The sequence below is a fragment of the Carlito syrichta genome, unplaced genomic scaffold (genome assembly GCF_000164805.1).
Source record: "Carlito syrichta isolate Samal-C Ts95f unplaced genomic scaffold, Tarsius_syrichta-2.0.1 Scaffold304630, whole genome shotgun sequence".
Taxonomy (NCBI): domain Eukaryota; kingdom Metazoa; phylum Chordata; class Mammalia; order Primates; family Tarsiidae; genus Carlito; species Carlito syrichta.
The window spans coordinates 1,083,671-1,110,457 of NW_007248726.1; the positions used below are offsets into that span (position 1 = coordinate 1,083,671).

At 38.7% G+C, this 26,787-nt stretch overlaps 1 protein-coding gene across 1 annotated transcript in view; it reads left to right on the plus strand.

The window, feature by feature from the left end:
• Positions 1 to 26,787, plus strand: part of EFNA5 (ephrin A5) — a 303,181-nt gene that overhangs the window by 247,352 nt on the left and 29,042 nt on the right. Inside the window, exon 2 of the mRNA XM_008060484.1 lies at positions 3,298 to 3,590. Within this exon, the coding sequence (XP_008058675.1) occupies positions 3,298 to 3,590 (293 nt within the window). The remainder of the gene's footprint in view (positions 1 to 3,297; positions 3,591 to 26,787) is intronic.

Sequence of the window (26,787 nt, forward strand, 5' to 3'; positions counted from 1 at the left end):
AGCAACATTAGGAGAAATAACAGTTAGAAAAAGAGAACCAAATTTGAGGCATCAAAAAGCCAACAATTTTTTGAATTGTGGAATAAAAGAATCGTAGAATACAAGAATAGCAGAGTGAGTCCAGACAGTGGCAGTTTTAATTTTTATTTTCACTTTTTAGCAATGCCAATGCTAGCATATGCTAAAATGAGTGACACTTAGGGAAAGAAAAAACTTTCTCCTTGAATCTCTTTAAAATCTATAATAATAATATAATAATATAAAGTGCATCTGGGCATTGCCTTCTGCTGCAGTTCTTGTCTGGCTCTTATCCAGAACTGTCAGGCTACTCTGAGTGCTGATGATTCATATTCCAGCACCCTTTTATCTGAACGTTGCAGTGTCTTTTCTTTGTACTTTGGCAGTGATGTTACCTTGATGTTCAAAGATCTTTTAAAAGCTACACAGGCTTTCCTTGCATCTTGACAAATTGTTGTCTGCCAGTAATGAAGAAAAAGTAAACCCGTGATCATTGTAAATATAAATACTTCTAAGTATTTTTTGTTTTTTAAAAGTAGTTGTGTATTGTGGGACTCTTTAACTAAAAAGTGAATATTCTGATAATCTTTCTTTATTTCTCTTGTGTAAATCAGTATGCTGCTTTTTTTTTTTTTTTTTTTTTTTTTTTGAGTTGGAGTCTCACTCTGTTACGCAGACTGGAGTGCAGTTGCCGCTCCCGGCCACCGCAGCCTTGACCTGCTGGGCTCCGGCAATCCTTCCGCCTCAGCCTTCCAAGTAGCCAGAATTACAGGCATGCGCTACCATGCCCGGCTGATTTTTTGATTTATTGTAGAGATGAGGTCTCGCTACCCAGGCGGGTCTCGAACCCGCGGGCTCAGGCAATCCACTCACCTCAGCCTCCCAAAGGCGCAGGATTACAGGCTGAGCCACCAAGCCCGGCCATATGCTGCTTTTCAAAAGCGTGGGTCAAATGGAGTTTCTATGGATTATTTGGTATTTAAGGATGGAATTCAAGATTTTTAAATGATTTTCTTTCTTTTCAGATTTTTAAGTGTGTGTGTGTGTGTGTGTGTGTGTGTGTGTGTGTGTGGAGACTGGGGTCTCGCTATGTTGCTCAGGCTGACCTTGAACTCCTGGTCTCAGTGATCTTTTTTCCTTGGCTTCCCAAAGAGTTGGGACTACAGACTTGTGCCACTGTGCCCAGTCTTTTTTTGGATTTTTAAAAAGGGGAACATAGGTGTCATTTTTATATCTATTGAATGTTTTTACTGCTTTTGTTTTAAAATTAATATTTTATTATTTACTCATTTTAATATGCTTTAATATATCCTGATGATATTGAAAGTGTTTTACATTTACATGGTGCTTTTCATGCATTTCCTCATCTAAGGCTTGAAGCTGCCCTGGGAAGCCAGTAAGGCAGGTTCTCATTATTATTCTAACATACATTTGAGGAAACTGAGGCTCAGGATTGTTTATGGCCTTTCCACTCAACCAACACAGATCCAGTCCTTAAATCTACATCTTTTCACTCAAAATGAGTGGTACCTCCACTTTTTTACAATGTTGTCTCTCAGAAGGGAATCTTGGCTTTGGTGATGAATATTTGGCATGCAGAGGGAAGGTGGTGTATTTCTACTGGTCACAAGCTGGCAGAAGTCTCTATTATGTGTGGGTTTTAAGGAGAACACACTGGGAAACTGGAGGACATGAGGAAGGACAAGAAACTGGAATGATGAGGAACCTGAAAAGGATACTTGAAAGTACCAGAGGAGTCAGGATTTTCATGTCTGGGGAAAAGAGGATACAGAGAGACATAGCTGACATCTCCAAATGTTTTATGCACTCTCTTGTGGAAGAGGAATTTGATTTGTTCTTCGTAATTCCAGGCAGAAAAAGTAGGATCATTGGGAGAAATTACACAGAAGCAGATTTATGCTCAATATAAGAAGAAACTTTGTAACATTTAGAGATGTCCAAAAATGGAATAGGCTGGCTCACCATCACTGGGAAGTGTTCACGCCTAGACTGTCCAACTTGGAGATTATATGACTTTATGAGTGTTGTATTTCAGCAGTAACACAGTTTTATGATGAAACTTCTAAGGGCTCAGAGAAGAATTTCTTCACTAGCTAAAAACAAAGGCGTTTTGTAGGCTTTTCTACCATGATTTTAGATTGAGAACATAGTATTCATAACAATCCTTGTTTCACACATCACCATGTCCTGGGGCATACTGTTCAAATGATGGGGAAAGATGTATCAGTTAAAACAGATAAGCAAAACTTTTGTGAGATGAGAATTAAAGCAATGTGGTGTGTGTAGTGGTGTTTGTGTGTGTGTGTGTGTGTGTGTGTGTGTGTGTGTGTGTGTGTGTGTGTGTGTCTGCGTGTGTCTATTTTTAACTATTTCAGGATGAGTTTGCTATAGTTTTTGCTACTTTCATCTGGCTTGTTACTTTAATTACCCACTAGCCCAGTCCTAGAACATAACCTACAAAATTAAAAGAAATGAAGGGAAAGTCATTTGATTTAGATGGTTTCAGTTTTCTTAATATGGAAAGGACAGGGCATCAAAAGATGTGCTAAAATGAGTTTGTGATATAGAATATCTATAGAAAACACTGAATTGGGAGCCAAAGTGTCTGTTCTAGGTCTGGTTCAATCACCTTGCTTTATCTTTTTGTTTCATCTTTTTTTTTTTTTGCTTCATTTTTTATTTTGCTTTAAAATGAAAGCATTGATCGAGGAATTTTCTTTGTAACTTTTAAATTTTATGATTCTAATTCTCCCAGTTTTATGGCTCTAATTCTCCACATTTCCATAGAAAGTAGAAAATGACCTCAATTATAACAAAAACCACTCATTTATTTGCTGTTCATTTATTTATTCAAAAACATATATTAAGTGAAACACTTCATGGAAATATGAAAACTTTATTTTAACATATATGACTTTAAGAATGAAAGAAAAAAGTAGAAAGCAACAAATTAGCCCCTCCATATAATTCCTTATTTTGAAAGAGTGATATTTGATGTAATATTTTAAATGAAAACAAAGTTCTTCATTTTTAGGATATTTTGAAACAAATATGATAGTCTACCTCTGTAAAATGGCTTGTTGTTTAGATTTGGAACTGTACCATTTCAAACCACCCCCCAAATCGTGATAGCATTCAGTAAGAATGGATTATACCAGATCCTTTAGCCCCAGAATTATGAAATGATTTAACCCCTGATTCCAAGTAGAAAGCCCTTTCTCTGTAAATGATCACATCTTTGTCTTCTCTCTCCAACAGATTCCAGAAGGGTGACTACCACATTGACGTCTGTATCAATGACTACCTGGATGTTTTCTGCCCTCACTATGAGGACTCCGTCCCAGAAGATAAGACTGAACGCTATGTCCTCTACATGGTGAACTTTGATGGCTACAGTGCCTGCGACCACACTTCCAAAGGGTTCAAGAGATGGGAATGTAACCGGCCTCACTCTCCAAATGGACCACTGAAGTTCTCTGAAAAATTCCAGCTCTTCACTCCCTTTTCCCTAGGATTTGAATTCAGGCCAGGCCGAGAATATTTCTACATCTGTGAGTATATAGAGATTTATTATGTTGTAGGGCAGCTGCAAGGATCCAGATTAATTTTTTACCCATGTTTCAGAGAATTGCAGAGAGCTGGACTCTGCATTACAGATGTCTCCTTATAAATGCATACATCAGGATCCCTAGATACATTAGTTGGGAATTGAAAGCACAAATTAGATTAAAGACACAGCGCCTCTCCCCCTATGAAATTGCGTGTCAGCCTGTTCAGTGAACCACTGCTGACTTGTATTTCTTTTAAATGAAAATGGCCAGGACTTCTCCAAAGCTCAGGAAGAGAAAAAAAAGACTCCTGAAAAAAAAATTAAAGGAAATAATTAAATTTACATAGCTTGGAGTCATTGGGATTTTTATTCAGGTGTCAGCAATATCCTTTCAATCATCCACATTTTTGGTGGAGAAAGCCAAACCTCCTGCAAATGTCAGCATGCTGACGATATATACTCTCTTTGCACTGAGGAGAAACGACAATTATTAAGAGCAGCTGTGTCTTTAAACAGGAAGGAGTGTGAAGAAGTATCTAGAAGGGATACCAAGGGAATTGGTATGAGTGCGTTTCCCACCTGTGAGCATCAAGTGACACTGTCCTAAGAGAGTTCTGCAACTTTCTCAGCAGCCCTCCATAGTAATCACAATGCCAGGGCCTTGTTTCTCCCCCATTCTGTCCGCCATCGCTTCTCCAGGTATATTATAGGTAAATGCTTCTCAAACTTCACTGTGCGTAGCACCATCATCTGGGGATCTTGTAATGCAGATTCTGACTCAGGGGATCTGAGGCAGGGTCTGAGATTCTGTATGTTTGAGATTCCCAGTTGAGGCTGATGCTGGTGGTCTACAGACCACACTTTAGATAGCACGGTTATAGGTAATATCTATGTTAAGCACCTTGCTCTGTATCTGGCCTTTCCTCTGACTAGTATCAAATATTTAAACTATCTGGCCTTTCTCTCATGTTTTCACTGTCAACTGAGGAAGTTAAAAGTTTATTTGTGCCTGGCGTGGTAGCTCAAGCCCGTAATCCCAGCATTTTGGGAGGTCGAGGCGAGAGGATTGCCTGGGCTCAGGGGTTCAAGACCAGCCTGGGCAACTTTGTGAGACCTCGGCTCTACAATAAATAAAAAAAATTAGCTGGGCATGGTAGCGTAGTTCCAGCTACTTGGAAGACTGAGGCGGAAGGAACTTAGTCTAAGCCCAGCAGGTCAAGGCTGCCACGACTGTGAGCATGCCACTGCACTCCAGCCTGGGCAACAGAGTGAGACTTCAACTAAAAATAAATAAATAAAAATTTATTTGTTCAAGAGTACATTTATTGAACAGCTTAATCTTGGCTCAGAAATGTTGGGAATGCAAGATGAAAAGACATTTTCTCTTCTTGGGGAGTGGCCTTGCTGGGGAGCAGACATGTAACTAGGCAATTAGAGTATAGATAGGCAATTGCTGAAGGAAGATGAATACAGGGAGCAGTGGGGACTTCAGGAAAGTTGTTCCTCACCTGCTTGGAAGAATTAGGAAGCACAGCTGCACACAGTGGGTAGAGATCCAAGTTACAGCACCCAGTACGCTTAGCATCGACTGTTCATCTGGTTTGGCTTGCCAAACCAGAACATTCCTGTTTTTCTGACTCATTTCTTCAGTCTGAACATCCCTACCCACTTGTAACCCACACAGTTTGCGTCTGCAGGGATTTCTAGCTTCTCTCCTCTCGAGAAAACAGAATTTTATAATAAGCCGGATTTCACTATCACAACGGCACTCTCACTTATATTGGAATTGAATTTAAAAAGGAAATTGAACAGTACCAGTTTTATTATTTCAGTACATATTTCAGCTGTTAGTCATGAGAAAACATGTAAAAGCCTTGATATTATCTCACATTCAATCCATAAAATAAGAAAAGGAATATTCAGTCCCACAGATGCAGGAAACACTGGCATACAGTGAGTTCACACGTCCTCAGACAGCATGCTCTTGACTTTTGCTGATTTCTTACTTGGTGAAAGAATCCCATTCAGCAAATGAGAAAAAGGAAGGAGGAGGACTTCAATTATAGGACAGCATCTCATTAATTGCCTAACTGTAAAATACTGTACCAATGTAAGAGAAAGTTATTGCTAGTTTTGAAATTTTCATACTGGCTTCTCAGATACAAAAACAACAAAAGCAAAAAAGCAAAAATGAATAGAAAGCCACAAGAAGGGAAGCATACCCACCAGCTAACTAGTTGATTGCATGGTTATTAGAAATTACAGAATTCATTCAGTTTCATAAGCAAGATGTTATTATTCAAATATACCCATAGTGCTTATGACTGAGTTTTCCTCATTTGTGGTTAAATTCAATATTTCACTAAAAATCATTATGTGTCTTCTATAACATTCATTTAACGGAGTCATTTAACTGTCAAGGGCTCCCGTCAAAGTAATTGTTCCAAAATGCTTCAAAATATGAAGAGCTTTTTGCTGTTCAACTGAGTTTAACTTGAATTACTTTTTTTAATGAAAGGTAAAATGGCACAAAATTAACAGCAAAGAGATATTCATTTACAAGAAGCACAGTGGCCTGGCGTTCAGTTAAATTGAATTTTCAACCATGTTTTCGACCCACAAAAGCATCCTTCCCTGTCTTCTTCGTAATGAAAGGGGTTCCTCTCATTCACTGCTGAGATCAGGAGCCGCAGAGCTAACATGGATGTCTTACAGACATTTAATGTACTGTGGTCATAATTAAACTAAAGGATTCTTAGGGGAGAATTGGCCCTCAGTTGAATTTTCTTCTCTCCTAATATGCGTGGAATGAACAAGATGATTGGGAAATGGCTCTTTTCACACTTATTACGTTACAAGAAGCTCTATTGCCAGTCTCAAGAACAAGCTTGACTGCCCACCAGTCAATTTTACAAAATGTTCTTGCTAGGACAAGAGTACATTTTAGCTCCTCACAGCCTTTTAAAAATCTCTTCTAACTTTTCCCAGAAAAAAAAAAAGAAGAAAAGAATAAAGAAAGCTCCATGTAGCATTTGGCAGCCCTGCTTTAAGGTACCTAGGGGCAGGCTTAAGTTTAGTGGAAAGTATGGAGTGTGAAAATTCAAATACAAACATAGATTTGGGGGAGGGAAGATGAGGATTTCATAACAGGATATTCACCTCATTACTTAGACTCAGAGAGAACACAAATCAGAGAATTCTTACCAAAGTTCTGCTTTATCGTCAGCAAGATTTCTTTCTTTCTTAATTTATTTGAGTTATACAAAATTAAGAAGATGCAGTCATTGAAAATATTTTATATGAAATTTCCAATTTGCTTTGAAAATAAAATATTCTTTTCAGTTCTAGATCCTTTATGTTAAGTCCCAAGAATAACTCTATGTTATGTTCTCCCTGCCTTGGAAACAGACAGTATATTAAGTTGTTATAATTGCTGATTATTGCTAAGGCAGGCAGGGCCATTCGTGCATCTGACAAATACTTTTTTTTTAATCTACAGGAGTTATTTTGGTAAGAGATTGGCATGCTAAAGTAATCACAGAAAGTTGGTGGTATTTATATCAGTGATTATATTGCAGAACTGCCAGTCAATTGATTAAGGCAATAGTTGTTCATATAGACTCCCTAAAGGAAAAAGTAATTTTAGAAACTTACTCATTTTAGCTGGGCATGGTAGCATGCCTATAGTCCTAACTATCAGGAGACTGTGATGGGAGGATAGCTTGAGCCCAGGAGTCTGAGACCAGCCTAGACAACATAGCAAGACCCCATCTTTAAAAGAAAAAAAAATACTAATTCTAGAAACTTAAAAAATATTGCTTTAGAAATGATACTCTTAAATATTAACCTAATGAGAACACATTTGAAAGATGTTTTGCTGTTATTTTTAAATCAGAAGAGGTAAAGGGAAATCATTTAAATCTTTGTAAGTCCCTAAAACACTGATTTGAATATACAGTTTTGTGAAGTACAGAAAACTGAGTCCCGGGCTCTTCTCTTGATCTAACTTGCTATATGATCTTGGGTCAACAATTTAATCTATCTTGAGTTTGAACTCCACATATGTAAAACAATGTGGTTATAATCAATGACTTCAAAAATCTCCTGGAGCTTTAATATACTAATCTTACTAGATTTTATCTGAGGGTCTGTGGCATTAGGGCAAAAGACAACAACTGTACAATGGCCCAGCCTGATACCTTGCTTAGTAGGTGTTCAATAAATCCTAGTTAGAGGGAAACTTTTAGGGAAAAATTTTTAGGAAAAGTGGAGAGGTGTATTCAAATTCTTGAGCTAGTTCTCTGCCAGCCACCCTGTTCAAGCCACCATCATCTGTGGTCTTTCCTAGCACAGCAGACTGCTGTTTTCCCTACTCATGTCAGAGCCCTCCATTGACTTCTCGTCTCAACAAGACAAAAATCTAAAGTCTGGTCAGAAATGGTGTCTCATGCCTATAATCCCTGCACTTTGGGAGGCCAAGGTGGGAGGATCACTTGAGCCCAGGAGTTTGAGACCAGCCTAGGCAACATGGCCTAAGACCTTGTCTCTACAAAAACAATTGAAAAAATTAGCTGGGTGTGGTGGTGTGTGTCTGTAGTCCCAAATACCTAGGAAGCTGAGGAGGAAGGTTCACCTGAGCCCAGGAGGTCAAGGCTGTGGTAAGCTGTGATCATGCCGCTTCACTCCAGCCTGGGTGACAGAACGAGACCCTGACAAAAAAACAAAAATGCAAAACACCCAAAAAAACTACCCTGGCCAGAAAGGTCCTCCCTATCTGTACTCTGCTCCCCTAACCCTCAGGCTCATTCTCTCTGCTCAGCTGCCTGCATTCCTTCCTGCTCCTCAGACCTGTCCAGAATTTCCCTGCATCAAGGCCTTGGAACCACATTTTCCCTCTGGCTGGGCTTCTCTTTGCCCCAGGCATTCACATCCCTTGCTCTCACTTTCTTTAGGTCTGTGCTCAAAAACTGTCTTCATCGGAGAAGCTATTCTGACCTCCTATGTAAAGATAACACCTTCTTTAGTATTCTCAACACTCTTCCTCTGCTTATTTTTCCTCAGGCACTTATCACCTCTGACGTTATATATTTATGGTAGTTTGTTCACGGCTGTTTCCGCTCTGTGCCTTGTGTTATATTGCATGGCACATGTAGATATTTAATAATTAAGGGTAACTAGGGGCCAAGCTCAGTGGCTCACGCCTGTAATTCCAGCACTTTGGGAGGTGGAGGTGAGAGGATTGCCTGAGTCCAGGGACTTGAGACCAGCCTGGGCAACTTGGCGAGACCTTGCCTCTACAATAAATCAAATAATTAGCTGGTCATGGTGGCACACACCTGTGGTTCCAGCTACTTGGAAGGCTGAGGCAGCACAGTGAGACTCCGACCCCCAAAAAATTTAAGAATAACTAGGGTTTATATAGTTAGCTCATACTCTGTTCCAGGCACCATCTTAAAACAGTGTTAGAAGGAACTATTTTTCCCATTTGCAAGTGAAGAAACTGAGACTGAGAAAAGTTAGGTTACTTGAAAAGGGTTCACACAGATAAAAATGACTTAACTGGGAAGAAACTAAATAAATAAGCAACTGAAAAGTGAAGATATAAAGTCCTGATTTTCATACACTTAAAAAGGAAAACACACTTAAAAAAAGATAAGAAACAATGGTACTCACTTTGACATCTGCTGTTTAGAGATTATTACTTTATAAACTCCTCTAAGAAATCCAAATCAGATTATAGAAAGATGAATTTTAGATACATTTCTGCACTTTTAGCTCTCCAAAGTATACTCCATCTCCAGAAGATATTCCAACTGTATCTTCCTAGATGGTTGGCCCTTTTAACCCAGATAACTTCAGAAGTCAGAAAAGTTACATTTTCTAAGAAATTATTCTTAAATTTACTAAGCATTAGCCATCCAGACAAAATCATGATTGCACACTTGATCCGGAAATTTGTGAGTTTTTATGAGAAACCTACAATAAAAAAGACAAATGTCATTTTCGAAAAAAGCAAAGAATTCTTCTAGCAACAAATGTTAGATGTAACAAATATATCTAAATTATAGACGGGACATTCTATGTTACTATGGACTTCATTTTTTAATCTGTTATATAGCTACTTGAATGCATGTGGTTAACTGCTACTTCTCTGCTTTATGTATTCTAATTAAAAGTTTACAGTTTTGTCATAAGCCATGAGGCAGTTTTAATATGTACTATACAATTTTTAAAACTAAATAACCTACATTCCTAAGAGATATCTCATTAAAATGATCGAGATCAATTTTAGAAATCATTGATTCTATAATATGGTTATTGACTAACTTTTTTTTTTTTGAGTTGGAGTCTCGCTCTGTCGCCCAGACTGGAGTGCAGTGACCGCTCCCGGCCACCGCAGCCTCAACCTGCTGGGCTCCGGCGATCCTTCCACCTCAGCCTTCCAAGGAGCTTGAACTACAGGCATGCACTACCACACCCAGCTGATTTTTTTTTTTTTTTGATTTATTGTAGAGATGAGGTCTCGCCGCCCAGGTGGGTCTCGAACCCACGGGCTCAGGCAATCCACTCACCTCAGCCTCCCAAAGGCGTGGGATTACAGGCTGAGCCACCGGACCCGGCTGACTAGCCTTTTTAAAAGTATAAGAATAAAACTAGAGAATATTAATATAAATGGCTTCACTTGCCAGTTGAATGAGTAGGTGAGTTATTTGTAACTTAGAGTATAGCTTCTCACTGAAGTGTTTTAAAAATCAGGCAAGTTCTCCATAGTATGGAAAATCTGCTTAGCCATAATATTGATAAAAAACTAGATATTTCAATGAAAATTTGTAGAAAGCAGCATCTAGCAGAGTTGCTCAATAAGTATTTATTTAGTGAACAAATGCCATAACAGTAAACCACATATAGCAAAAAAAAATTATTTCTATGTTAATGTTTGAGTAAAGCAGATAAAATTAGAGGCCACAGGTTTTACTGTACCTTCCTAGTTTCTTGGTAATGTTTTTAATCATACTTTGGATACATAATCTCAAAGGACAGAGTGAAACATGGTTTTAAAAAATATACAGGCTAGGCGTGATGGCTCAAGCCTATAATCCCAGTACTTTGGGAGGCCTAAGTGGGAAGATCACTTGAGGCCAGGAGTTTGAGACCAACCTGAGCAACATAGCCAGACCCTGTCTCTACAACAAAAATTCTTTTAATTAGGCATACATGGTGGCACACACCTATAGTCCCAGCTACTCAGGAAGCTGTGCTCTTAAGTAATTTGCTGCAGGACTTATGTGACTCTGGGCAAAGTACTTCACCTCACCGAGCTTCACTTTCCTCATCTGTAAAATGGGTGTAATCAGAGTTCTTTATCACAATCTTTCTTATGTCTAAGACTTAGTTAATGACATTTTTTTAAGGAACCAGTTGGCTGCTTAAAAGATATCTTCAATAATTTACATCCAAAATATTTTGCGTTTTTTTTTTCTTTTTGAAAAGTTAAGACAATTTGAATATCCCAGACTGATATTTTATTTTATTTATTTATTTATTTATTTATTGAGCTGGAGTCTCACTCCATCGCCCAGACTGGAGTGCAGTGGCCGCTCCCGGCCACCGCAGCCTCGACCTGCTGGGCTCCGGCGATCCTTCCACCTCAGCCTTCCAAGTACTGGAACTACAGGAGCGCACTACCACGCCCGGCTAGTTTTTGATTTATTGTAGAGATGAGGTCTCGCCAAGTTGCCCAGGCGGGTCTCGAACCTGCGGGTCTCGAACCTGCGGGCTCAGGCAATCCACTCACCTCAGCCTCCCAAAGCGCAGGATTACAGGCTGAGTGACCGAGCCCAGCTCCAGACTGATATTTTAGTTCAGTATAAAAAGGCCATAAATGCATAAAGATTAAGATCATTTCCTGTATACTTAAGGATCATTATGCTAGTATTACACATGCCTAAGGAAGTGTTCATTCCCCTTAATGTCAAGTTTTTCAGTGGCTTACTTTAGTAATCTACATTAAGAATTTATTTTGCTCCTGCCAATTCACACCAGTCCACCTTTTTACTGACTTTTTCTTATTGCAATAGAAGAGTGTCAAAATGACACAATTATCAAAGCAGGAGGTAATCTTTTTCACTGTTCATAGTCTTACTTTTGTGAGGGAGTGACCTGTAAGTACAATGTACGTTCTTAAAATGAACAACTCAATATTGCTTTAGTGTGTGTGTGTGCATTTTACTTTTATTATTGAAAAATGTTTTCTGTGACTGAAGTGTTATGTTAGCATTATTTGCTCTAGCATCAGCTTCTCTATGATTCAAGAGGTTTATAATTGAAATTTCCAGTAGGTCTATGGTCATATACTAGTTTACCTCCTGTCATTTTTTTAGGTATGTGGACCAGCACATAGTATTTTAAGACATATTTATAGTGATACAGAAATGAGTTGAACAGCATTGTTGGGAAATTGACACATTTTAATATTTTCTAAAGTGAAAAAGAATAAACATGGCACAAACATCAAATGTGTAAGTATCCACATGTAGATGCAGAGTATATCTTAGTTGTTAAAAACTATTTAATTTTGAAGTTTTGTTTTGATTTGAAAATAGAATGGTACAGATCTTCTCTTACCTAGACACTAGAGATTTTTTGAGGATTTTATTAGGTCTCTATTTGAAAATAGTTCTTCTGTTCTCTTTGTATACTTTCACAGGTCTTGAGTGAACCTGCAGGAATGCACCTTTTTATTTAAAGAATGAATTTAGGGAACTGTGTCTGTTTCAAGTTGTCCCTAGTCATCTTTTAGGAAAGCAGAACTGAATTTCAGAAGCTCTTAAATGAAGGTTAAGTAAAGAACATGAAAAGGGACATTTAAGCTGGGCTCAGTGGCTCATCCTGTAATCCCGCACCTTTGGGAGGCTGAGGTGAGTGGACTGCCTGAGCCCGCGGGTTCGAGACCCGCCTGGGAAGCGAGACTTCATCTCTACAATAAATCAAAGGGCGTGGTAGCGCATGCCTGTAATTTTGGCTACTTGGAAGGCTGAGGCGGAAGGATTGCCGGAGCCCAGCAGGTCAAGGCTGCAGTGGCCAGGAGAGGCCACTGCACTCCAGTTTGGGCGACAGAGTGAGACTCCAACTAAAAAAAAAAAAAAAAAAAAAAAAAAGACATTTAGAAACTTCAGGAAATTTCATTGTGTTAATTGTAAATTTTTGTGTGTGATTTTCTCTAATTAAAACAGTTGTTTACTGCCAGGTACTCTGTGAGTCTTCTGAACTGGAACACTGGGCCTCAACTTGGGGGCTGCTGGAGCTCGACCCTACAGCCCTGCCTTCCAGTAGTGGCTTTACCCAGCACATTTCAGATAGTCTGAGCAAAATCAAAGGTGGAGGAAGAAATTGATAGGAATGCAGGGCATTGAAAAGTACTTGATTACTTTTAAAAATTTGAGTCAATATTATTTGGTTAGGTAGCAAGAATTTTCAAAGGAGGCCAGGCACGGTGATGCATGCCTGTAATCTCACACTTTGGGAGGCCCGGGCGGGAGGATTACTTGAGCCCAGGAGTTTGAGACCAATCTAGGCAACATAGCAAGACCTTGTTTCTACAAAAAAAAAAAAAAGCCAGGATTAGTGGCATGTACCTTTAGTCCCAGCTAGTCGGGAGGCTGAGGTAGAAGGATCACTTGAATCTAGGAGGTCAAGGCTTCAGTGAGCCATGATTGTGCCACTGGCCTCCAGCCTTGGTGACAGAATGAAACCCTGACTCAAAAAAAAAGAGAATTTTCAAAGGAAATGCATGACCCATTAAATGACTAAAGGATGAGTCTAGTTTAACTACTATTAAAAAGAATCAGAGAAATTTTTCACAGGTCTGTGAAAAAAGGAAGTGAAGCAAATATCACTGCTTAATAGCTTCTGACATTGGGACCGTTTTAAAGTTTGCAAAGGAAGCCTTAAAAGCCATTGAATAATTGGGACCCGATGGAAATTCATGGTAGATACCGGAGTCTCTCAAGTACCCTTTCCATTGACTGAATTTTTCAAAGGCTGTGACACTCAGATAAGAAGTTCAAAAACAAACTCATTTTTATTTGTACTCCTTTTAAGAATTCAAAATGCTATTATGAGACTGAGGAAGCATGTACAGTTCTGACCTCCTATGGGAAAAGAAGGAATTATGTCACCTTTTGCTTCCTTTTACCCCACTGAGACTAAATGCTGAAATGGAAACAAATTAAAGGATTGTTCTTTTTATCCCTAAATGTCAAAAGTGGCTGCATCTCCTAGAGAAATAAAGCACCTGATTAATTGTGTAATTTCACAAGGAAGCAGTAATTCTCAGCCTTATAAACACGTAACATACTAATTGGGTTTTAGAGTTAACCTGAAAACAGTTTAATGAGCTGTTTCATTGCGCGTGTGTACAGTGTTACATACAGCGAACGCAGGAGAAAAGGAAGTAACATGCCAGTGACACTTGGAATAATAGTGTTTATACTTCATTGGCTTTGGGTTGTCAGCATGCTATTCTCTCTTTTCCCCTTAGTAACTTATTAAGACAACTGAACTTCAGTGTGATGGTGTCTAAGTGTCATTTGTTGTAAATTACGTGAGCATGCACACACCGAATGCATAGTCAATCTTCAGAGAAAAAAAATACCTTCTAGTATAGACGACCAAAATATTATCCACGAGCTATACGCACAGAGTAAAAGGTGACTCTCTGAACATTGTGCATGCTGGAAGAATAGTATTTGGGCCTTTCATCAGAAGAAATACTATTTCTACAGATTTTTCCACTCATCTATTCTTGCTCTATTTTCACAGAATGGTCGTGTAACTCTTGGTTTGAAAGTTGTCATACAGCCTCACAGCAGGCTTATATTATCTACAGAGTTCTTTATGAGGAAATATAAATCACCACAAATGAGACTTTTCACAGCCAGAGATATGTAGAAATTTGTGTCAGTGCTTTGCTGGCTTGGTAAAAAATATCTCTAGGCTCCGAAGCTCTCACAACTCATCCTTGCTCCCTACCCTTTCGGGAAGCAGTTCTCAAAACTTGAGATTTATGGTCCAGAGAGCTGATAGTGGCTATAAAGTTTTCTATTTTCTCTTTTCTTTAATATTAATGCAGAGAATGAGGCATTATCATTCATTATTTTAGTTCATGAGTATCCTGTGGGCTTGAAATATGGTTTCTGGGGATACGGCTTACCTCTGTTTAATAGGGGAAATATGTGGACTTTGGCAACAGCCTTCTTTTCCATCAAATATTTTGAGTCAGATTGTATAAAATCCACATTAGGGACAGAACTTTAATATATATGCTATATCCAGGTTTGGTTTTCAAATTTAAAGCTTTACAAAATATTAATTCATTCTGAGCCCCCAAAAGTAAAATATTATGTATTGGAGAACAGCCAGCCATTCTATTGTTGGAAATTGGAATGATAATATCTTTTCATTTTACTATTTTCAGAGATGTACAGTATTTCCAACCAGCTTTATCTACATTAATGTTAGCTAAGTTTTACTTTTTTGTTAGCATTCCCTTTTGCATGCAAATCTTTAAAAACAAATCATGTGCTCGAAATAATTAAAAAATAGAATGTATATTGTTTTTACCTTAAACGTGCCCAATTTTTAGTACCTACAATATCAGGCTTCTAATGCAATTTTTCTTTGCCTGATTTTTTTTAACAGACTTTTTTTACAGTTAATTTTCTCCTACAGTAAATTCCTATACATTGTGACTAAAATCTAAATTGATAAAGTTTTGCGTTGTGCTTTGCTTTAATAGTTTCAGTGGCTTCTCAACATCTTGGTTTAATTTTAGATGGAATTTTTAAAGGTCCAAACAAAGGAGAGTAAACTAGTGGTCAAAAGATGTGAACAGACAATTTTTTTACGTTTAATAATTTGCAGCCGGGCTCGGTGGCTCAGCCTGTAATCCCGCGCCTTTGGGAGGCTGAGGTGAGTGGATTGCCTGAGCCCGCGAGTTCAAGACCCGCCTGGGCAGCAAGACCTCATCTCTACAATAAGTCAAAAAATCAGCCGGGCGTGGTAGCGCATGCCTGTAATTCCGGCTACTTGGAAGGCTGAGGCGGAAGGATCGCCGGAGCCCAGCAGGTCGAGGCTGCGGTGGCCGGGAGCGGCCACTGCACTCCAGTCTGGGCAACAGAGTGAGACGCCAACTCAAAAAATAAATAAATAAATAAATAAAATAATTTGCTTAAACCCTGGGCCATTCAGGTCAGTCATTTTTGAGACAATATGATGACTATTGTGATGATTTAGTTCAACCTTTGCTAAAGGCTTACACATGCCTTGACTAATAACTTCTCCCATAACACTTGCTCTAAGAATAATATAATTAATTATAGTGATTTATCATGTGTTGCACATTCTGTTTGCCAGGCACTATACCAAGCACTATACCTAATTTTTTCTCTCCTTGTCTGTGTGTAGTTACTATTATTATTCCTATTGCTTAGACGAGGAAACTGAGGCTCAGAGAAGTTGAGTGACTTACCTGAGATACTGTAGTTAGCAATAGGGGTCAGGATTCAAACTCATGCAGTTTGACTCCAAGCCTAGAGCCTTTATTCACTTATTTTATAATAAATACTTTAAAAGAAATTAAAAGGAGACCGATTTCAAGCACCATTAGCAAGTCATTATATAAGTCCTAATTTCACCTTGGACTGAAGGCAGACCCTGCTCAGAAAACAGCTCCTGTGAAATATACAGGAAAGTTTCATGTCAACTTATTTCTGCAATTCACATACAAGGGGGTATATTGAGTTTTTAAACTATTGAATGGTTTGTGGGGTCAGAACATCATGACATAATGAAATGTGTCATTCACTATTCCTGCTTCAATTGTGATGAAGACATTTAATGATTAGTAAGACTGTTGAAAGTATATGTCTCTTCGGTGCCCTGAGTCATTTTTCAGAGGTTAAATTTCATTAACAAAATCAATAGCACAGTGTAGGCGTTGGTGGATATATTGCAAAGCCTCACGACCAACGGTCTCAACATTGCGGCTTGTTAACATGACATGCTGGGGGATTGCCTTACCTTATCTAGCTTCAAGCAGCCCAGCAGCTGCAAATCATTGTTTCAATTATTATAATTAGTTATAGTTGCTGATGCTATTGTTGTTTTTAAAATTCACAAGTCTTTCACAGACTTGGAGTCATATACATCTTTGCACAAGACAGAAGAGTTGAGGTTTTTTTTTAAGGGGAAGGACCACCTTGAAAATGTGTAACATTGAAATCCTTTAGAATGAGGTCCAGGGATTGTGGCAGCTGTGTGCAGCACCCCAGTTTTATTCAAAAGGGGTCTTAGCACTAGTTCATGAGGGTGGTCGCCCCAATCGGGCATACCAGCCACAGCCTTCCAAAAAATAAGTACACAGCCCCACGTGTACTTTCTCTCACCTACCTCCCCTCTCCTGGTAAGGAGCCTGAGCAGCAAAAAGTCAGGGATAAAGAAAAAGATGGGCCTGACTGGAATGCAGATTGGAAAATAAATCTATTTTATCTCATCCATACCTTATCACAGGTATGTGTTAGGCACTATTTTTGTTCCCGTTTTACAGGGGAGAAAACTGTAATACAGACAGGTCAAATGACTTTTTAAAATCACACTGTTCTTGTGTGGTGGAGTTCACATTTGAACAAAGGCATTCTGACTCCTTCTTCATACTCTTAACTCTTATCTATATGTGATAAGCAATGTTCAAAAGTGTATTCCAGGTCAGGCTGTGGTGGTTCATACCTTGCAATCCCAGCACCGAGGCGGGAGGATTGCTTGAGGCCAAAAGTTCAAGACTAGCCTGGGCAACATAGCAAGACCCTGCCGTTAAAAAAATTTTTTTTAATTAGCTGGGCATGGTGGTTCATGCCTGTAATCCCAACTACTCAGGAGGCTGAAGCAGGAGGATCACTTGAGCCCAGGAGGCCAAGGCTGCAGTGAGCTATGATCACACCACTGCATTCCAGCCTGAGCAACAGAATGAGACTCTGTTTTATTTAAAACACACACACAAACACAACCTATTCCATAAATAGTACTGGTACTTGTGAAGAAATCATTCTAATCTCAGAGATATGAATACTATTGACTCAAGTTTCTGTTGGTTCTGTGTTGCCTTCAGCTCTTGTGCCATAGGTGTAGAGATTTTTTTTTTTTTTTTTGCGTTGGAGTCTCACTCTGTCGCCCAGACTGGAGTGCAGTGGCCGCTCCCAGCCACCACAGCCTCGACCTGCTGGGCTTCAGCGATCCTTCCGCCTCAGCCTTCCAAGTAGCTGGACCTACAAGTGCGTGCTACCATGCCCAGCTAATTTTTTTGATTTATTGTAGAGATGAGGTTTTGCCAAGTTGCCCAGGCGGGTGGCACGGACTCAGGCAATCCACTCACCTTAGCCTCCCAAAGGCGTGGGATTACAGGCTGAGCCACCCAGCCCGGTTTTTTTTTTTTTTTTTGCATAGGCTTTTATGATGTTTATATTAAGTAGAATTGCTAAATCAATAACATTTGCTGGGTTATCAGTTTAATCAAATTGGAGAATTTCTGACCTTTAGAAATGATATGTTCGTTTATTATTAAAAGTACATTTTAGAAGATTTATTGCAACTATTTTATGAACTATTTATATTCCAAATACTATAAAATCCGTTTTTTAAACTCTACTTGAGGCTGTCAGTACTTTTATGTCATTACATTTGTTGAAAATCTACGGTGGCTGTAGAAGAACACACTTCAGTATTACGTATTACTTTCTCATTAGTCAAGCAGTTCATCAATACTGAGCTATGTTTATCTAGCAGGCCAAATTAGCAGACACTGTAGAGTGACAATAGAAGAGACTCAAGGTAATCTTTGTCCTCCACAAGCTCAGAATCCAGTGAGGGAAAAATATATCCTTGAAAATAATAGCAAAAGAGGAAATAAAGTGAATTACAAGATTACTACTGCCCATAAAAGAGATGGGGGGGGGTTGTTTTAGGAGTAAGGTATTAGTTAAAGATGTAGCAATGTATCGATTTGAGGGAAATGGTGGAATTTAGATCTCAGGGCTTAAGACACTATCCCAACGTTAGTGATCCATCTGCAGAGGGGGATAAAAATACAGATTCTTAGAACTCACCTCCAGAAAGTCGGATTCATTCCACCTTCTGTGGTTGCGGTATAGGGATTCATTTTTTAAAAGCTCTCCAGCGTTTTTTTCTGCAGGTGGTACAACACTTTGGGAACATTGGCTTAAAGTGGCAATGGATGGGTCTGAATTCAAGACATGAAAGAGGAGGGTTTTAAAGGATTTGATTGAAGACCAGAGTCATGTCAACAACAGCATCAGTCTTGAGGAAAGGCAGTCTTTGCTATATGAACGCTGGTATAATCCAAGGAACTCTGGTTAGGGAGAGACTAATTCTAAATAAGGATCAAGATAGACTAAGATCCTGGGAGTCACTGATTCATGATGGTCATAACAAATCCCTCCTTCTGCCTCACCAAGCATTCTGCCTCCTCATTTGTTTCATCCATAAATAATACACATTCTGACCTTACTGATGCAAACAAGAACCATGGAACCCTTTGGAGTTTTTGTATTTCTTGTACAATTAAAACAATTGTTTTGTTATAAAGGGAATTTCTTTTTCAAAATGATGAGCTATGTAAGTGAGGATAAGAATCATAAAGCCACAGAAAAACAGAGAAAACAGGCAAGACATCAAGTGATAAGAAATATTCATTTTGGACCAACAGTTTAGAAAGAAAATGTGTACCCAGGGGAAAAGGAAAGAGTTGTGAATGGTTCTTGTAATATTCTATTTATGTAACATGAGGACTTTGGAAGGTACACTGAAGAAGTCAGCACCTATTGTCTGTGACCTTTTGTGCTTGTCAATTTGTTTTCCTCTCCCTGATGTCAGTTAGAGACTGATGAAAGAGGAGTATATATAAATGGAGCAATGATTTGGTTATGATTAAAGGTCAACAGTGATGTGTACTTAATCACTATTTACCACTTATATATTGGATTAGACAGCATTCGTTTTTTTTAACCATATAAGATGCCCTGAGTCCTAGAAAATAAGTTTATTATTTCATAGGGTCCTTTAAAAAGTATTATTAAGTTGAGAAAAATAAATGAGGTGAGAATGAGGACATACAGGTCTTGACTCCACCACTCTTAAGGTTGCTCAATTGGGCAGGATACTCAACCCATGCTTCTAACTTTCCATATGTGAATGAGTAGAAGTGCTAGTTTAATAAATGGTATTCTTAATATTGATATTTGAAAGGCAATTTGTTACTTTCCTACTTTCTGTCCAAATTAATGGTAGCTTCCATGACAAATTTTTATGGGTACTTTGAATTATACATTTGCGTGTGTCAAAAATAGTTCCTATCATCAACTCGTTTGAAATACACTGGTGGTCAGAAATAGCTCACTGTCATTTACTCACAAGGGTATTTTTCTCACTATCTCTGTAGAATCACATATAGCCTAAATACATTAATTCTGTTCAAAAGGTATTAATTCATTTTACTGTGGTTTATTTAGATTGTTCTACATTGGTCAAGATGTAGAAATATTATTCCAGTCACTCTCTTAGAGAACCAATCTCTGGGTCACATCCTAGTCTGCAGTGGTTGGTCAAATGTGTACATAGTATTTTCAAAGGCTAACTAGAAAATTTGTCATATTGTTGGCAAGTTTTGTGCACCTGTTTTTTTCCCCCTCAGAGTCTTAAACCTGAGAAACATGGAGAAATGTTCTTTGCCTCAATTGAAAAACTCAGCTATAGCCTAAATGAAATGGGGTAAATTATCTTTTTCCCAATTATCCATTAAAGAGAGAATTAGAATTAATATTAATCACAGATGTTTCATCAACTTTTATTATCAACCAGATTGACTGCCAAAGTGCTTTCTGGAAGACATTTTCTCGCCCTCCCCCACCTGCTACTGAGAACAAACTATTATGGGTCCTTAGATAAAGATTAATGGTTTTGGCAATGCATTTGAGAAAATCAGTATTTTACTGTACACTTCACTTTGGTTTAAGATGTCACTAAAAAACATGGCTTGTCGTTTCACTTTTAAAATTATACAATGGAGACACAAGATAGGATAATTCTTTCCACCATCAGAAACAGGTTAAGCAATAAGCCGCCCAAAGTTAATATCACCCAATCCGTATATTTCTGGCAAGCCTTTTTTTGTAGATAAAATAAGCAGAATTCTATGCAATCCTGGCATTTTAGGAGCTACACTTTTACCCATCACATCTAAATTACTCTAATATTACTTTTCATTTTTGTGTCCACTCTCTAGACTAATTCATTGCCAAAAGTAGGGACCTTATAATATTAATGAACATTTGAAAATACCCCATCCATTTGTGAAGTACACCAGAGATGAATATTACTCATATTCATTAAGGTTCTCCATTTGTAAACAATCTTTATTGACTCCAGCTAACTTGACAAAAAGAGATGAACTTTTTTCCTCCTAGAGGTTGATTGTTTTACCTGAAGACCTCAGGATAGACAGGAACCAAGACAGGGAATCTAGAAAATAAAAACTAGTAGATAGGCTCCAAGACACAGCCATTCGACTTTCCCAGTGCTAACGTTTCTCCATTCCCCAAGACACTCTACTTGGGACTCAAGTTCCTGAGAGAAGGAATTTTTCTTGTTTTTTAGCCTACAGAAGTTAGACATTGATGCTGAATAGGTAAAAACAACCACTGATCAAAACAAGGATGTATTTCATTGATGAACAGTACTGTAGAATATGTGGAATGGTTCAAAGCAAAGTGAAAAATCTATGTAATAAATCCTTTAAGTGCAACAGGGCAGAGATAAATTTACCATTTTTATTTCTAGTGTATTGTACAGTATAATTTTATTTGTATCTAGTACTTTTATATTTGCCTCGTACTTTTCCAGGTTTAACCATAGTCAACAAATTGAAGAGTATGGTTCATATTTTTCAGTCAAGATATTGCTCACATTTAATTGGTTTTCTTTCTTTTAATGGGTATAATATGAAACAGCAAAAGCTTCAAGAGAAAGAATGGAAAGATTCTGTTTCTTAATTTCCAACTTTATTTCATTGACATCAACAGAATATAAGACATGCAATAGACCAGGTTAAACCTTATTTCTGCCACTGCCCAACTAATCAGATCTAGGATCAGTCAAATAACTGAGTTTGTTTCTTCAAGTATAAAAAGGAAATTGGGCTAGATTGGGAATCCAAAGATGGTTTTAATTGACAAAAAAATTATTAAGATGTCATCATTTCTGAGGTCAAACTGCAGTTAAGTTGGGAAGTTCTGTTAAAATTAATTTTTTCCTGCAAAATTGTATGGTGTCTTAAATATGATACTGTGTATTGTAACTGTCAAAAGAGAGTAGTACAGTATGCAGTGTTCACCAAATTTTTTAGACCTGGGAACCCTTTTTCCATGGAGCATTTTGAGGGACCTCTTTTGAGATAAGCAGCATATATAGGCTAGTTGTTGCTTCTTTCAAGGACTCATGTAGAAATTCATGACATTAAAATTACTGTGGCTGTTTCTACAAGACAGTGACTTTTATCACTTTCCTGGAGTCTTATTTTAAATGTAGATCCAAAACAAAAAATTTTTTATCAAATCTTGTAAATAGACCAGTACGATACATATTCAGTTTGTAGCCTTCTGTGGGTTTCATTTTTCTTGAGACATACCTGTGCCTAGCCTGCTGTTCTTCTGTGCATGTTCTTTGTTTTTGTCGAACCCTTTAAGGGACAATTTCACTAGCTGGCTTCAAGAACTAGTTGCCCCACCCAAATAAGTTTACTTATCTATACACCTATTCTTAAGTCCATCTTAAGATGAAAATATTAAGTAATACCTCAAGAATGACTAAGCTGGGGGCCAAAGGAGGAGAGGCACTCACTAACATATGCCTTCAAAGTTGGTTCTGAACATTGATAACCTTATTTTTGCCATGAATATCTAGCCAGTTTTGTACTGCTAGGTAATACATAATAGTTTTTCATCTGGTATCTCATTGTTCTGCAAAAGGTATTGTGCTATCTATGTAGTTGCACCAGGGCATTGTTCCCATTGCACCTTCATAAATCCTTCAGATCTCTTACAGGCTTGATGTTTAGGGGTGCCCTTGGTTCTTTTATTGGTTGGGTTCTGACTGCTGAGTCCAAGGTCTCGCTATGTTGCTTAAGCTGGTCTTATTCTCACGGGTTCAAGCAGTCCTCCCACTTCAGCCTCCCAAAGTGCTGGGATTATGGGTGTGAGCCACTGCACCCAGCTGGAAAGGTGTAATTAACAGAGGATGGGATGGTCTGTTCGTGTGAGAGTCTAGGGAATTCAGGGTTCTTTCTCTTAACATCTAGGCAAGGATTGGAGTTCACCAAGGCCCTGAAAGAATTCTTACTTTCTAGAATTTTTTATCTGTAGAGATGTAAAGAGAATGACAATACAGATGCTAGTAGGTAATTTTAAAATTCTGTTTTCTATTCTAGAGGAAATTTTCAACTGAAATGGAATAGAAAGAAATAATTAATGTTGGTTTTATTCCCTTGAGGAAATCTGAACAGGTCTATATCATTTTAAACAAGTAGGACATATGAAAATTAGGATTTTACAAAAGATAAATTGCAGAGTAATCATTCCATTTACAAAAATGGAATTCTTTTCAATAGCCCTAGAGCATTTTTAAAAAATGATTTGATTTCTAAAAATCAGTTTCCATATACTTTTCAGGATCAAATTGGTTGTAAGGAGCAAAAGTATTTGAAAATTTTGAGAAGATGACTGTAGGTGAGTGTGAGGAACATTTCTTTGAGATTGGGATAAAATTCTTGCTGCTTGAGAATTGAGATAAAAATGCTGTAAACCTTTTCCATAGTAAGATGTGGCAGTAACAGTAGTGATGTTAGTGGAGTGTGTGTGTGTGTGTGTGTGTGTGTGTGTGTGTGTGTGTGTGTGTGTCTTTTGCTGAGGGCAGTCTCTCGCCAGAAGTCATACCTGCATAGATATATTACTTCACTTTGCATAGAATAGGAGCTAGTAGCTACTTATGAGAAATAACAATTCTATAAACTTCATTAGTTTTCCAAATTAGTATCACAGACAGCTCCCACTTTTCACCCCTGCACTTTCTGGAAATAGAACCATAAAGCAGGGAGTTGTAAAATGCCTCCCATCTTCCTTCAAGAGTAATATCTTAATTGAGACTGTGTCCCTGGCTGTATACTTGAGAAAAAAATAAATCATTACTATGACCAAGCCTATGTCAGAGGCAAAGATGCAGTAGCCATAACCTTTCACAGTTATTTAGAATAGTAAAATTATATTCTTTTCTATGAAAGGGACATAAATGTATTATACACATTGGTTTTACATGCACCCTAAAGAATATGTTCAGCAAATAAAAAGTTCAGCTAAACTATGTCATAAATTTTAGCAGAACTAGCTATCATAGAAATTCATTAAACATTTAATTCCTAGTAATTTGGTTCTTAGTATTTAAGAGGAGCTTTGGGGATGATATCTTTGCTCTCATTCTGTCCCAGGAAGTTTGAGTGAACACTTCTCTTTTCTTTGATGAATGTCCCTGGGCCAGATCATCCTTCTCCAGAGCAGGATGAACTTCGGTGAGCTAAATGGCCTCTCTGAAATGCTGAGGCTCGGTTTATTAAACTTGTAAAATACAGAGACCAAACTAGATGGTTCCTGGGGTCCACGAACCTGAGTTTTGCGACTCAGTCGTGAAAACTTGCAGGTCCATGTGAGGGTGTAAAAGTGCTTGTGGTTTAGATATTGATGGTGGTGGTGATGAAAGTCTCCTCCAGGCCCATGTCACCCTCTTAAACATTTTCAGGCTAATCTGGGTGGCTGCTGCTCAGCAATGCTCCAAAGAAAGGGCATGGAGAAGAAATTAAGGCCTGTCCTGGAATTGATACTTGGTTGATATGTTGCCATCATTTGCCTTGGCTTTTTGCAGAAATGCCTTGCAAACAACCACCAGCTTAACAGTAGAAGTTTTTCAAAGGTACTTAAAAGTCATTTTGCTTTGTACAAATATGTTTTAGTGCATTTTAATTGAATGTGAAGAGAAACCTCACTCTATCTTGAAAAATAAGCCACTTATTCATATTTAGAGCAGACTTAAGGACCTGCTTACACTGCATGAAACTCATATGCCTACTCAGTGATTGGATTTTTTATTTTGCTTTTTCTACTTTAAACTTGTGATTTTGTGAGCATTTATAGCAGATCAGTGAGCAAACACACATTTTTCTTGGGGTGATCTTGTCTTTCTTCATTTATTCTGTTCTTCCTTACTTCTGTCAACAGATATTTATTGAGAGCGTAGTGCCAGCAAGATAGTATTTTGGATTTTGTGAATGCAACAGAGAAAAAAATAGGCAAAGGCCCTGCTTTAATAAAAGGTACACTCCACAGCAGACAGAAGATGATGGGGGGGGTGCTATAAACACGCAAATAAGTAAATACGAAATATGTCAAATAGCTCGTACGTACAGTAACAAAAAAAGCAAAATAAGGAAAATAGAGAATATGAAGGTGAGCAATCTATAGGTAGAGAGATATATAGAGATGGATAGACAAATTTTTTAAATATGGTGGTCAAGAGAGACCTATTTTTTCTTTTAATGACAGTCTCACTGTGTTGCCCAAGCTGAAGTGCAGTGGCAGGATCATAGCTCACTGTAACCTTGCACTTCTGGGCTCAAGCAATCCTCTTGCCTCTGCCTCCTAAAGTGCTGGGACTGCTGGCATGAGCCACCACACTCACCCAGACTGGAGTGCAGTGGCACGCTCCCGGCCACTGCGGCCTCCATCTGCTGGGCTCTGGCAATCCTTCCGCCTCAACCTTCCAAGGAGCCTGAACTACAGGCGCGCAGGACCATGCCGGCTAGTTTTTGATTTATTGTAGAGATGCGGTCTCGCCAAGTTGCCCAGGTGGGTCTCAAACCTGTGGGCTCAGACAATCCACTCACCTCGGCCTCCCAAAGCACTGGGATTACAGGCTGAGCCACCGAGCCCAGCCAGAAAGGCCTTTCTAATTGGAGGAAGAACTTAAAGGAAATGAGCAAGCAATTCATGTGTCTATCTGACAAGAGAGTTTTCTAGGCAAAAGGAATACAAACATCTGGGGCCTGCCAGAGGCTTTGAGCCTAGAGGAGAAGCAAGAAGGCTGGCATGACTGGAGCAGGTTGAACTGGGGGAGAGCGCTACAAATGTGTGCGGAGTGTGTAAAATGTATACAGATGTGTGCAATGGATTCCAGGGGGAGGAGCGTCATCATAGACATCATCCCATAAGAATCTGGGATTTCACTCTGAGCCAGATGGGAGCCGTTGGATAGTTTTTTTGTTTGTTTGTGATAGAGTCTCACTTTGTGACCCAGCCTGGAATGCAGTGGCATGATCACTGTGGCCTCAAACTCCTGGACTCAAGGGATCCTCCCCCCTCAGCCTTCAGAGTAGTTGGGAATACCGGCATATGCTACCACACCCATCTTATATTTGTATTTTTTGTAGAGTCTGAGTCTTGCTCTGTTGCCCAGGCTGGTCTTGAACTCCTGGCCTCAAGGGAATCTCCTGCTTTGGCTTTTTGCTGGGATTATAGGCATGAGCCACCACGCCCAACCCATTGGAGAATTTTAAACAGGGTAGTAACATGACCTGACATAGTTTCTACCAGGATCACTCTTTTTACACAGAGTAGAGCAGAATCCTTTGTCTCTCCTGTTGGATGAAATCCTTTGGATTCAGCCCATTAAGCAAAAGAATTTTTAGAGACTATATGGTGCAGAAAATTGTTACCCATACCATTAAATGAGACATTCATTGATCAAATACCAACGTTGCAGGAGGGAAAAAAGTAGATACAAAGTCACCCTTGGTGCACCTTACCAATAACCATATCCTTGTTGAATTTAAGGTAAAAATTAGTGAATCTGCTACACCTATTATTTTTCTGAGGCACCAGGAGAGGCCCTGGACTCTGTCTATATGTAAATAGGCAGGTGGGTGTGGGCTCAGTAGGACCCTCCCCCAGACCTGGTTGGGTTTGGATAAGAGGAATTTCTGTTTCTTGTGGCACAACACTGTCACCTAGTTTACTTCTCCTCTGGGTCAG